At 32.8% G+C, this 13,603-nt stretch overlaps 2 protein-coding genes across 3 annotated transcripts; both read left to right on the top strand.

Moving 5' to 3' along the window:
• The first annotated feature begins 1,599 nt into the window (after positions 1 to 1,599).
• LOC123194469 (cyclin-A2-2-like) lies at positions 1,600 to 7,679 on the top strand. 2 transcript variants are annotated; one of them, XM_044607679.1, is made up of 12 exons: positions 1,600 to 1,708; positions 2,796 to 3,150; positions 3,271 to 3,544; positions 3,851 to 3,981; positions 4,399 to 4,491; positions 4,744 to 4,877; positions 5,051 to 5,126; positions 5,672 to 5,748; positions 5,852 to 5,885; positions 5,968 to 6,117; positions 6,214 to 6,348; positions 7,185 to 7,679. In XM_044607679.1, the coding sequence occupies exons 2-12, from the start codon at positions 2,848 to 2,850 to the stop codon at positions 7,236 to 7,238; spliced, it is 1,461 nt and encodes a 486-aa protein (XP_044463614.1). In that variant the 5' UTR covers positions 1,600 to 1,708; positions 2,796 to 2,847; the 3' UTR covers positions 7,239 to 7,679. The 2 variants fall into 2 exon arrangements, with proteins under 2 accessions (XP_044463614.1, XP_044463612.1); XM_044607677.1 differs by having other exon boundaries at positions 2,788 to 3,150.
• Positions 7,680 to 9,565: 1,886 nt separating this feature from the next.
• Positions 9,566 to 13,445, top strand: LOC123194829 (serine/threonine protein phosphatase 2A 57 kDa regulatory subunit B' kappa isoform-like). Its single transcript, XM_044608265.1, has 2 exons — positions 9,566 to 11,287; positions 12,702 to 13,445. Exons 1-2 carry the CDS (start codon positions 10,097 to 10,099, stop codon positions 13,056 to 13,058), a joined length of 1,548 nt encoding a protein of 515 aa, XP_044464200.1. The 5' UTR covers positions 9,566 to 10,096; the 3' UTR covers positions 13,059 to 13,445.
• Positions 13,446 to 13,603: the final 158 nt, after the last annotated feature.

Genomic DNA, 13,603 nt, shown 5'->3' with positions numbered 1-13,603 from the left:
AAAAAGACAATTACACCCTAGATAACTAAAAAAATAATAATTAATTAAGGGTATAAATATTATATTACGAACTATTTGGTCTATAATTATAGTTTCAAAATATTTAGGATAAATATGATAGTTTTTTAAACAATATAAGAGGAAATTTTTTTTATCCTTACTATGTTTAAAAAAAACAAAATTTACACTTTTATAATATTGTTTACAATTCAGACTGATAAAAATGTTATTATAATATTTTAAAATTTAAAGATAATATAATACTTAATTACATATTTATAATAATATTTGAACAAATAATATAAATAGTTTTTACTGTTAATCTCCATATATGAGTGAAAAACTATTTTTTTAATTTAAACGGTGAAAATTTGTTATTTTATTTAAAAAAAGAAAAATAATCATTTAATATTTTCCTTTTAAGTATTACTGTTTAGAAAAAGTCTTTGGGTAAAATCGAAATTTTGTTGGAATTCAACTCCCCTTTCACACATATTTATCAATAATTAATAACCAGATTCTCAATATTAACACATTAATTGCTAGATATTCTATAAATCCTTATACTAAGAAGAGACAAACGAGATTTTCCATGTTTCTATACATGCCCCATCAATTGAATGCCATGGAAATTTCCTATTTTGTTATTTCTCTTATGCATAGGATATAAACATGAATTCAAAGTTATTGAATTTTAGAATTACAATTCAATAATATTACAAGTTAACCCAAAAAAGCATCGAGATTTACGGAGAAAATCTAAATTAGAAAACCTTGAATGAGAAAAGAGAAAATTTAACTAAAATAAAAATTTAATGTAAAATGAAGAGAATGATTGCATTTTCTCTCTCGCAAAATTGGCAACCCTAAAAATCTCACGACTCTTATCATATACGATGGTTTACCATAGTGTATGATGACATTTAGTAGTTGGACTAAAACAAACAAATTCGCTTGGAAAGCAAGCCCAATTCCTCCGCCACCATTGCGATCTTTTCAAAAGTTTGGCTTACCAAATTTGCACGAAGAAATTCAGCCCACACACATAACAAATAGTACACTCATAACTCTAGGTAAGACACATTAATTATTGATATTGAAAAATCACTTAATTACATATTGTTATTCTATTAGTATGGACAAATTAGTAAGAGATATCTCTATATGTACAGTTAATTTTGAGACCAATCAAACTTGAAAATATACTGGTTTGAGTTTGATTATTATCTTAAATAACTAGATTGAATTCAATATCATTAGGGTTGTTAACAAGAAAAATAGTTTTATCAATAAGACAATTAATATTTTTAATGGAATACACAATATTGTTTTAAGGGAAATTCAAATTGTACTATCAAACTAAAGTTTCAGCATGAGTTTAGTTACAATTGAGTTTGATATCATAATTTGATTCAAATCAAACCCTAAACAACATGTCGAGTATCATCGCGTCGATATAATATTGTTGCAAGTGGCAAAAATGATATTTTCTGGAAGTTTAAACCATACTCCGTCCCGCTCACGTTCTCCCTCTGTATTGCAACACATATAAATACACACCGTTCACTTACCAGTCATCACACTCTCTCAGAGACAGACTCTCTTTACTCTTTTTGAAATTAAATATTTAAAATAATAATAAGGCGCTCTCTTATTCTCTAGAGTTCTCGGGACCTAGACTCCGATTCTTGGCGCTCCTTTTGACTCAGTAAGCTCGTTTTCTCTTGAGAATATCTGCGCATTAGTTGCACTGTTTGATTGTGTTTTGTGATTCTGAAAATTTGGCCTTGTTTGTTTCGCGTTACGGATGGATTAAGAGTCACAGATTTTGTTGAGACAGTGATGTTGTTTTTGAGTTTCAGCTCGTAGATCTGTGACGGAGAGTGTGTTTCTACACATTTCGTTTATTTTGCCTTATCTGGCCTTGGTTTTTCCCTTTTTCCTTGAAATTTAGTGTGTTTGGTTCTTGCTCTTGATTTTTTGACTCATTTTGTGTTTTTTTTTTTTTTCAATGGTTAATCTAGGCTCCTGCTGAGGATAGCGCTTGTTTACCTTTTTTTTTTCTGTTGCTCATTTAATTTGTTGAAGAATTGGATTATTAAAGTTGATCGGATTTTCAAGAGGTTAGGGTTTGGTTGTTTTACGTTAATAAACCAAACAGATAAAATTTCTGATGATGTTTGAAGAAGAAATGTCAGCTTAAATTGCGGCTTTGATAATCAAATTACAATTTTAGGTCTGGTGGCTGAATGAAAAATACTTGAATTATACTATCATTTTCATCTCTGTTTAATGTTCGTAAATGTCTGTTAATAATTTAGTCTGAATGTATAAGTCAGAACGAGGAGGGGAAAAAAAAAAAGAGTAAATAGACTTATGTGAAATATTTATTTTGACCGTACTAAACTTGAAGGTTTGGTTTCCTTTGCATTGTATTTTGTTCCCTTGCTTTTTTTCAAGAAGTATTTATTGCCATTCTCTTTGGTCAATTATCTATAAGAATGAAAACAGTAGAAAGGTTGCCACATTATGTAAATAGTATGATAAGACTTGCGAGAGATGATTGTTGTGGTTGAATGATAAGCTTACAGTGAAGGATGTCTGTAATAGATGGCTGTAAGGTTCGCTAGTCTACTGTGTAAGCTGAGTAACTGATCCCTTGTGATTAACTGAGGTGTATTTTGCTTTAATTTGTAAAGAGTTAATGAAATTGCATGTCATTTATAGCTCTGTTTTGTCTATCTTTCAGCTTCTTGTTCCTGGTATCTGACGTTGAATTGGCAATAGGAGTGCAGGTCCAATGAGCAGCCTTTCTAGTTAGAGTTATTCATTGCTGTTCTACAAGGCATGCAAAATATGAAAAAAGAAAACTCAGCTGCTGCCAAAGTTGAAAAGCCTACTTCAAGAATCACAAGAGCACGAGCTAAAGCATTGGGGACTTCAGTAGGGGTATTCCCCTCTGTAAAGCCTTCTTTAAAACCAGACCAGAAGCCTGCTCATAAAGTGAGTTCCAAAAGAGCGGCTGACGAGAACGAAGCTTCTATAACTGCTGCCTCTGGCCTGCATCATAAAAGAAGGGCAGTGCTTAAAGATGTAACTAACATCAGTGAAAATGCAATCTTCAACCGAAACAATGTTGCTAAAGTTCAGGTGAGGATATCAATTTAATTAATGAATTTGCAAAGTTTCACATTATGACATATTTTATAATAACATTTGTCTGGGAAGCTTAATATGAACTTTGTGGCGGTTGATATTGCTGGTTGACAGTCTGTCAAGGTGGCTAAGATAGCAAAGGTGGTTGCAGATGTCTCTGTAGAAATCCTACCAGATGAAGATGACGTGAAGTCAAAGTTAGCTGAAGACTTATCTAAAATAAGGATGGTGGAACCAGAACAAATCAGTCTGCCAGCTACATTGAAAAAAAGAGAGCCAGTCAAACAGAGCATTTGCCACAACACTGATGATTGTGGCAAAGCAGAAATGATTCTTTCAGCATATGCTTCCGAGAAACCTGTTGGACTCAAAGGTCCTCAAAAGAAAGGTTTGTTTGTCATTTCTCGTTCCCCAGAACCATTTAAAGTATATGAGTTTTCTGCAATGTAAAGTGATTGCAGCAATACATCAGCATAATGTTTAAGAAATTGACCATCTCTATTTCTTAAGGGTTATCCATTAGACGTGTAATGGAGATTATGGAATAGACTTTTTCAACTTCATGGAGTTATATTTGCTGTTCTTTTTCAATTTTATTGCCTTGGCATTTTCTTCAAGTTTGCCATAGAAGAAAATGCCTAGGCTATAATGTTATGCTTCTAAATTTATGTTGTAACTTCATTGGATTATGCAGAAGAAAACCAGTTGTGCCAGGACCTGCAATCAAATGATCTATGCATCATTAATATTGATGCAAACTTGAAAGATCCTCAAGCTTGCAGTTTGTATGCCCCTGATATATACAATAGAAAACGTGTCAAAGAGGTTTGTATTGCAACTGCTACTTTCAAGTTCTTGTTATGACACTTTTTTATTCAAGTGAATGCCACTATAATTGTTCATGCTAGCTGCAGAATGCACCAGATTCAAAATTTTGAAAATTGTAGTAATTTCTAAAGTTACTTACTGCTGTTGATATATTTTTCCATCTCAGAAAGCATATGCATGTTCATATCATCTTTGTCATCCAATCTTTGAAAAATGTAATATCCACTTTGAAATGACATCTTGTCTGAAGGTGGATAAAAAGGTAGAGAATTCTTTTTATTTTTTACTTCCAAACAAATTTGGTTATACAGCAAGCTTTTCCTTGATATTGTGCTTAGGAAAGGAAAATTCTGTAGCTTATTAATTTTCCATATACCAGCATATCTGATGCTGATTTTTTGAAACCTTTCTCAGCTTGACCTAAGACCTTCAACTACTTATATGGAAGATTTACAGCAAGATATCACTCCAAACATGCGGGGAATTCTCATTGATTGGCTTGTGGAGGTAATTGGAGCCAAATGGTTATAGTGTGAATATGTACTTGCTTGAATGCAAACATAATATAATATTCTTACAAGTGAAAACTGATCTTCCTTCCTAGAAAATGACAATACAATACAGTTCAGTTTTTTTCTTCTTTGTTTCTAGAAAGTAACATAGATTCTGGTAGTCTCTTGTTTCATCCAAATTATTTTGGTTTCTTAATGATCAAGATGTTATGCATATGGTTTTCATGGATTATCTCTCACCTCTCAGGTTTCTGAAGAATATAAACTGGTTCCAGACTCACTGTACCTCACAGTGAATCTCATTGATCGGTTTCTCTCCCAAAGTTATATACAGAAACAAAGGCTTCAGCTACTTGGTGTCACTTGCATGCTAATTGCCTCGTAAGTTCCATGTTTTATTGTGCTTTTAGTTGCAATAAGTTTACAATTATTATTATTTTTTGCATCCATATTTACCATTCAAAAGTTTTTTGAGTTTGTCATATCCAAGTTTGGCATAATCAGTGCAAGTAACAAGATGCTATTTTGTGTTTTCATTCCATTATGGCTCAAAGAAAGTATGAAGAAATCTGTGCACCACGAGTGGAAGAATTTTGCTTCATCACAGACAACACTTACACAAAAAGAGAGGTACGCTTTTATTTAACAACTTAATTCACATGGGAGACATATATTCTGTTGAATCGTTTCAATCTTTCATCTTCATTTCACACTTGTGGCCTTAAGTTTTTTTTTTTTGCCTGGAAACAAGAAGAATTGTAGTAAAACTAATAGAAGATACATAGAAATGGACAAGCTAACCACAAAAATAAGGTTGTAGCTTTCTGTATAGACCTGACAGAGGTTGTTTCATTATGAAAATTAATATAATTGTCAATAATGCAGAAAGCAAAGTTGAACTCAAATTATTAGTTACTTTAGAGTAAAAAAAAATGATGTTAGACTTCCTACCAGTATAGGACCCTCAACTCTTAATTAAGTTTTTAGGTTAAATGGTCAAAAAAATTATCAGAGCTAAAAATTCTAAATTTGAATCGCCCACTTGTTACATATTTGCATTTGTTCATCTTCTATCCCCTACATAGTTTATGTGTGTGGGATGAGTGTAGTTGAAGTGTTTGACCATTATTAACTAAAACTTATTTAAAAACTTTCTGACTGAAACCATGTGGTAGGTGTTGGAAATGGAGAGTCAAGTTTTGAATCTCGTGCACTTTCAGTTATCCGTTCCCACCTCAATAACATTTCTTAGGTAATGTGTTTGCCCATCTTCTACCTTCACTTTCTTCGTCAACCAACAACCCATACCGAAGTTGAATCAAGTCATTTTTCTAATTACTCATTTTTGTTTTCAGGAGATACATTCTAGCTGCACAGGCTTCTTATAAGGTACTTAAGAAGTAATTCAGTGTCCCCGGTTTAAACTTCTTGGATAACAACTTAGTTTAACGATCTGTATTTTGATATACAGGTTTCCAGTCCAGAACTTGAATTTTTGGCAAATTATCTAGCAGAGTTGACTCTTGTTGAATATGACTTCTTAAAATTTATCCCTTCCCTCATAGCTGCATCTGCTGTGTTTTTAGCCCGATGGACACTCAATCAATCAGAGCACCCCTGGGTCAGTCAGCACTTGTTTTTCTTCTTCAACTCATCTCTCTTTTTCATTCTTTCTCTATAGATTAAGAACAGCTGTCTGTGCATCTTTTTGTTGCAGAATCCAACTCTAGAGCACTATACTAACTACAAGGCATCAGAACTGAAGTGTACAGTACTTGCATTAGAAGGGTTGCAGATGAATACTAATGGCTGCCCACTCAATGCTGTACGAGAAAAATACAGACAGCAGAAGGTAACTTTTCTATTTCAAGAAATCTAGCAAAAACTGATAATGTATTTTTGTTGACTTATGATTTTGATTTCACACTAGAACCACAGTTATTTATTCGCAGGAAGTCAGCCAAACGCTGGTCTGAGCTTTTTAAATTTGATGTTTCCAATATAGGCTGAATGACTATTTTCCATCTGAACTTTGATGAAACAACAATTTTCTATCCTTCAAATTTTAAAAATTCATTTGCCCGCTCTTCATTCCCTTTTTGTTATTAAAACTATTTAGTTTTATTATAAATTACTAATTTATGATTTTTAATGAATTATTTATTGAGTAATATTATATATACATAGTTTTGAATATATGATTAGAAACACAGATGATATATTATTATATAATTAAATGTTATTTTATCTTTAATTTAAAAATAGTCAATCACATAATAATATATCATTTATATACTATTTGTATGTTCAAAATTGTGTGCACATATTCAATAAAATTTTGTATACTTGGGTCATTAGATGTTATATCATCAAGTGATTAGGTAATTTTTAAATTAAAGAAAATATAATATTCAATTATGTGACAACACATTATTTGAGTATTCAAAATTTGGAGTACATAACATTGCTCTTATTTATGAACTGCATTGAACACTTGATTTCTATGTCAATTATCATGATGTTCTTTTACTGAATATATGGAAATACCCTTGCCATAGATGATGGGGGGGTAAATGAACTTTTCAAAGTTTAAATGAGAAACAGTCAATTGATTAAAGTTTGGGTCGGCCATACTAATTTGGCCTTCCAATATATTCTGTTCTTATAAAATTGCGGTTGTCATGACAGTTCAGAAGTGTGGCAATTTTGACCCCAACAACGCGAGTTGTATCACTGTTCTGAAGATGAACGAAAGCTGATTATTTCTTCCTTCTAAGCCGAATTTCAGCTGACAAAGCTCTTCCATACTGATAATTGTGTTGAAGGGTACACATTTACCTTCTTAATTTAAAAATTATGGTCAGTGTTTAATTATTGTTGTAACATCTTATCCTGTTCTTCTGGTGCTTCCAGAAGGTGAAAAAAATTGTATCATTTTTTATTAATTGCTACAGTGTGGCACATTTAGACAATAGGTCCTCCGTCTATATCATTTCTTAATAATAATTTTTCACAATACTCCCCTGCCTCGGGGAGCCTTTAACATACCTCTTGAGTTGCAAGTAGGCATTGCGAATTTAGCTATTAAAATAGTCTTTTGTATCTAAGCCTTCTTGAATCATGAAGTTGTTTCCTGTATTGTTATGTGCCCTAATAAACCTAACCCATGTTCTTTCATACCAACCATACAGTGATTTCTGGAAAATTAATGTTTTGATAGGAGTAGATTGTATTTTTCACCCTTCGATGGCATTTATATTTTTTTATTTTTTTTTTGATTACATCATCTTTTTTATAAATGATAAAAGTAGAAAGAGGTCAAATGTCAAACTTTTCTTCATTTTTGTTTCGTCTCTTATATGAGGATGATAGGAAAATTGATATTCTTCATATCATCCTCTCCTTATCCTCAATTACAAAAATTTAAATTGTCTTCATTCTCATCTTTTATTTTTATCAAAGAATGTCCTCTTTATCGAAGGGTCTATTTGTCATTGTCACTCTTAGTCCTTCAAGTCACCTTTCTAAAAAACCCTTGTAAGCCATCTTGGTGTTAACTGCGACAAGAAACAATGATAATATAAAACAATGATGCCTAAAAACGGGTTTTTTGGTTAAACCTGGGGTGGGAAAGAAATTTACTGTCTCATTAGCATGGTAATTCTGGTTTGAAGGGATAAACCAGCGAAAACTAATGTAATCCTATTATCCCATTTGCCACCTCATATGCCAGATTCCATCAGAGAATGGTTCGGTTGTCACAATAGAAACGACGTTAATTTACTAACTTTTTGTCAAAAAACAAACTCTCAACCAAATTACTTACCAGAAAAAAAAAAAAAAAAAAAACAAACAAACAAACCTCTCCACCAAACTGAAGGCCAAATGACAATTTCCCGCCCAAGCTTTGATTAAATGAAATGTTTACCTTTTAAATTTGAAAATGTTATTTTCTACCCATCTAATTAATTTTGTTAAAAATTATTGACAAGACCAAAAAAAAACCCTCAGGTTAAATAGTACTTTATAGTCAAAATTTTATTAAATTGATTTTTTACTCTTAATTTATATTAATTTTAATTTATAAATAAATTTACAAGTACATGTAAAAGTTTTAATGATGTAAAATTATATTTTTGGAATGATTTATAATTTTTTAAAATGTTGGGCTAGTAATGTAAAAATTATAGAGGATTTTGGAAAATTCAAAATAAGTTAAAAATGTTTTGTATTTTTAAAATTTCAAAATGTCATTCATAATTTTAAAAATAAAATTACATCCTTAAAAACCTAAATAGGTTGTAATAAATTAAATATGTAAATATTACATTATAAATTATTGAAATTATAATATATTTTTAATTTATGAGAGTGAATGTGTGTTAAAAAAAATCTATTTAGTCCCAATAAATTTAAAAAAAATTATTTACACCCTTAAAAGTATTATTTAAATTTGATAATTAAGATATTGAAATATTTTATATTTTAAAAATAAAATCACAATTTATCACATTTTTATTATAATATTTAAAGGAAATAACATAAATATAGCCTATTTAACTGTTAAATTTAACTATTAACTTTGAAAGAATGGAAATTAAACTAAATTTAATTCAACTGTTAAGTGGAATAATACAAACTAAATATAGATTAACCAAAATTTAATTAATAATTAGCAGTATCACTTCAATTTATCCTAAAATATTTTTTAAAAAATTTAATTTTTAGAATTTTATTTCACACAAAGCTTCATGAAATTACGTGCCCTCTGCTGCTCCAGTCTGGGCTGAGGCATCTCAAGCAGTAACCATAATAATAATAAAGATAATTTATCAATCAAACGGTCCAGAATACACGTGTCACCATGTTACTACCGTACACCGCCAAAAGTTTAAAAAAAAAAAAAAAAACCCACCAAACTGTTTCAAAAACAGGAAGCAAACTTTGACAACATCCATTTGTTTGGCTCCATTAAAGTGAAGCCTGCATTTCCGAGAAAATGCCATAATTTTCTCATCCATCGAGAAAAAAAATTAAAATGTAAAAAAACCCTCCCAAACTTTTTGTTTGGTTTGGTTGTGCTGTGTTGTGTTGACGGAGATCAAATCTTACCAACAACCTCAAAAACTCCCCCCTTCTTAGATCTCTGTCTTAAGAACTCTCTTTGTTGTAGATCTTTCACTGTAGAGATTCCTCTTATTACTTTGTAATCATCTTCTCAAATATTGTGTCTGTGGATTTCATGAGATTTAGATTTCTGTAATGATGAATGTTTGATTGTGCATGCAGTCACCACCAAATTTAGAAAAAAAAATCTAACTTTTTTCTAAACATTATTGTCGAGATCTGATTCTCATCAATGTTCATCATTTCACCTCCATTGTTGTTTATCTTTTGCACCATCATTTCTCTGTAATTATTTTTATCTGCTCTCATTTTTTTAACTCAGATCCATGGCTATAATTTAGGGTTTCTTTTTCTGTCTTGTAAATTTAACTAATCAATCTCCATGCTTTCTTCAAATTAATCCTTTGTTGTTGTTTTGTTGATACTGAAGTTGGTGGGTATTATATAATATATTTATTTATTGTATTTTCACAATGCTGAAGCAATTTTTCAGTAAACTTCCGAGAAAATCATTGAAACCGGACTCGCCTGAGTTGAATCGTACTAACTCGGGCCGCTTTTCTACCAACAACAGTAACACAACAACGGCAACGAGCGCTGGTTCTGGGACTCATAAATCTAACGGTGGAGATAAATCTTCGTCCGGGCGATCGAATGGGGCAAAGCGCACATCCTCTGCAGTGTTTCCCGCCAGCGTGGTAGCTGGGATTGAGCCGTTGATTCCATTCAAAGATGTGCCCAATGCAGAGAAAATGAATTTGTTTGTGAGTAAAGTGAGCCTTTGTTGTGTCACGTTTGATTTCACTGACCCAACTAAGAATTGTGTTGAGAAAGATGTTAAAAAGCATACTTTGATTGAGCTTTTAGACTTTGTAGCATCTGGGTCTATGAGATTTAGCGAGCCTGCAATCTTGGCTATGTGTAGAATGTGTGCTGTTAATTTGTTTAGAGTTTTCCCACCTAATTATAGGTCAAGTTCTCATCAAGGTGGTGGTGAAATTGATGATGATGAACCCATGTTTGATCCTGCGTGGCCACATTTGCAAATTGTGTATGATTTGTTGCTTAAGTTCATTACATCTTCGTGCCTCGATACTAAAATCGCAAAAAGATACGTAGACCATTCCTTCATTTTGAGATTGCTTGACTTATTTGATTCAGATGATCCGAGAGAAAGGGAGTGCTTAAAGACGATTATGCATAGGGTTTATGGGAAGTTTATGGTTCACAGGCCGTTTATCCGAAAGTGTGTGAGTAATATCTTTTATCGGTTTGTTTTTGAGACTGAGAAGCATAATGGGGTTGCGGAGTTGCTGGAAATTTTTGGAAGTGTTATTACTGGGTTTGCGTTGCCTTTGAAAGAGGAGCATAAGATATTCTTAAGGAGGGTTTTGATTCCTCTGCATAAGCCGAAGTCTCTGGGTTCTTACTTCCAGCAGCTGTCTTACTGTATTATGCAGTTCATAGAGAAGGAGCCAAAGTTGGCAAGCGTTGTGATAAATGGGTTACTGAAATACTGGCCGATAACTAACAGCCAGAAGGAGGTAATGTTCCTCGGTGAGATAGAAGAGATCTTGGAATCAATTAACATGGTGGAATTTCAAAAGGTCATGGTTCCATTGTTCTGGCGGATTGGGTGCTGTATTAACAGTATGCACTTCCAGGTATTATTTTGTCCCATTTATTACATGAGTTTCTCCGTTTCCCCTTGAAGAAATATTGAAGATCTTTATTTCTTTTTCTTCGGCCTTTGGGCATTCTAAGCTTGCCTACTAGATTCTACTTTGCTCTTTTCAATTTTCAATATTGCTGCTGTATGTTATTTAGAAAGAAAATTTTCTTATTTGATAACAGAAAAATGCTTAGACTGTTTTCATTTGCATCAATTCTTTCTTATTTCTTAACATTTCTTAGTTACCAATTTCAGCGGCATCCATAGCCTGGAATTTTGCTACTTTCTGACCTGGTGCAGCACCATATGATTCCCATTATAATAGGGTTGGAAAAGGATCTTAAAATTTAGACAATTGTTGGGTGATGCATGGATTCTTTTATGGTTCACTATGGTGGCATGATGTAAAGGTTTTGTGCTTTAGGAGGGAAACTAGAGAAACTTGTGGGTGAGCCTTAGTTTTGAAATAATGATATTCTCCCTTCATGAGTTGGCTCTTTCAAGCAATCAATCTATCTGCTTGTTGCTTCCAAATAAGTGACCTCCTGCTAAAAGTGGATTGATTGATTTTTTATGAGAAATGTTATTCATCTTAAATGGATTCTGGGAGAGCCTTTAGTTTGGCTGATGAATGATCTTGTAAAGAGCTCACCAGTTAATGAGGCTTTCAGTTCCAGTGTCATTGAACCAGTTAATGAGCCTGTACTAGAGACATTCGGTTGACTATCATGTGGCTTGAGAATAACTTTATATTAGTTGTTTCTTTGGGGTTGTCATCTGTGTTCAGTTTTATTTTTCTTAGTTTTTTAGTCTATTCTCTACCAGTGCATAAGGGGCAATGCAGTCACAAGCTCCATGTTTATCTATGCTCAGTACCTACTTATTGGTGCACAATTGTGATGATAGCTCTATGGTCTTTGAGAATCTTGATTCAGCATCATTCTTGCCTTCTCTTATTTACTTATTTTAGGTTGGTTGGTTTTGGCTCACTCTATTGTTGCAGGCTGTTTACTGTCTGTTGGTTTAAAAAGGCTGAAAGAATGATTTTTTGATAGATGCAGTATATCTCTGTGAAATCTTGGATAGATCTGTTTATTGAATTTTTCTGCTTGGATGGCCGCTCTTCCTTTATATTTATTTGACTGGCTGCTGCCAAAGTTTCTTGGCATGTCAGACTTTATTTTTTGCTTTTCATTTAGTCTTTCAAGCTTTTATTTTCTCTCTTTTTTTTTTTTTCCTTTTGGTTTCTTATCTTTTTTTTTTTTTTTTTTTGGGGTGGAAAATGCTTTCTTCTTTACTGGGTTTTATTAGGTATTGTATTTGTTAGAAGTCTTTTTCTAGTAATGTTGATTTTTGTCAAAAAAAGAAACTCCAGGTTCTGTTCGCTCTAACTTCAGTTTCTTCAGGTGGCTGAAAGGGCCCTTTTCTTGTGGAACAACGATCAAATTGTCAACTTGATAGCACATAACCGGCTGGTGATTCTGCCCATCATATTTCCGGTTTTAGAGAAAAACGCGCAAAGCCATTGGAACCCAGCAGTGCTGAACCTCACTCTGAATGTAAGAAAGATGTTCTCGGAGATGGATGATGTACTGTTCATATCTTGCCACTCACAATTTAGAGAAGAAGACGCAAGGCTAAGCTTGGCAGCCGAGAAGCGGAAAAAAGCATGGGAACGACTAGAAAATGCAGCCAGTCACCAGCCTATAGCCGGAAATACAGCTGTTTTGGTTACTCCTTTAACAACTTCAATTGCCTGTTAACCACTGTTACAGACCTTGAATTCTCTTGCCATGGCGATATAGTGATGGGTTTAGAAACCAAGCGGAAAAGAAATGTACGGATATGGCTGTTGTTTGGGTTGTTACGATTCTTGTTTTTTGGTTGATCCTTTGACAGCCAGTTGTAACTTGTTTATTAATCCTGTATTTGCCTTTTGATGCTGCTGTGTGGGATGTTTATTGTCTTCCTCGGAAATTCTATAGGAAGGGCCATGCAGTGGATTATACAATTTTAATGCTAAAGTTGCAATAGCAACTAGTGCAGGACATAAACTCAAATCATTCATCTTTCTCTGTCTCTGCATAAGACAGTTATTAAGGATTTGAGCTTATTTCTCGCTGCACTAGATGACCCTATTTTGGTGAAAATGGTGACTGAAGTTGCACTTTTTATTTCCTGTTTATGATGATAGTGATGGTGTTTAAGTTCTAAGGCAGTTAGAGTTTGAAACGATTTAGTTGATTTAGTAACTTCAATCACAATTGTTGGAATATGTCCAATAGTAGAATTGAGTTAAATCAAATAC

This window comes from Mangifera indica, chromosome 13 (genome assembly GCF_011075055.1).
Source record: "Mangifera indica cultivar Alphonso chromosome 13, CATAS_Mindica_2.1, whole genome shotgun sequence".
Taxonomy (NCBI): Eukaryota; Viridiplantae; Streptophyta; class Magnoliopsida; order Sapindales; family Anacardiaceae; genus Mangifera; species Mangifera indica.
This window is presented reverse-complemented; position numbering and strand designations above follow the sequence as displayed.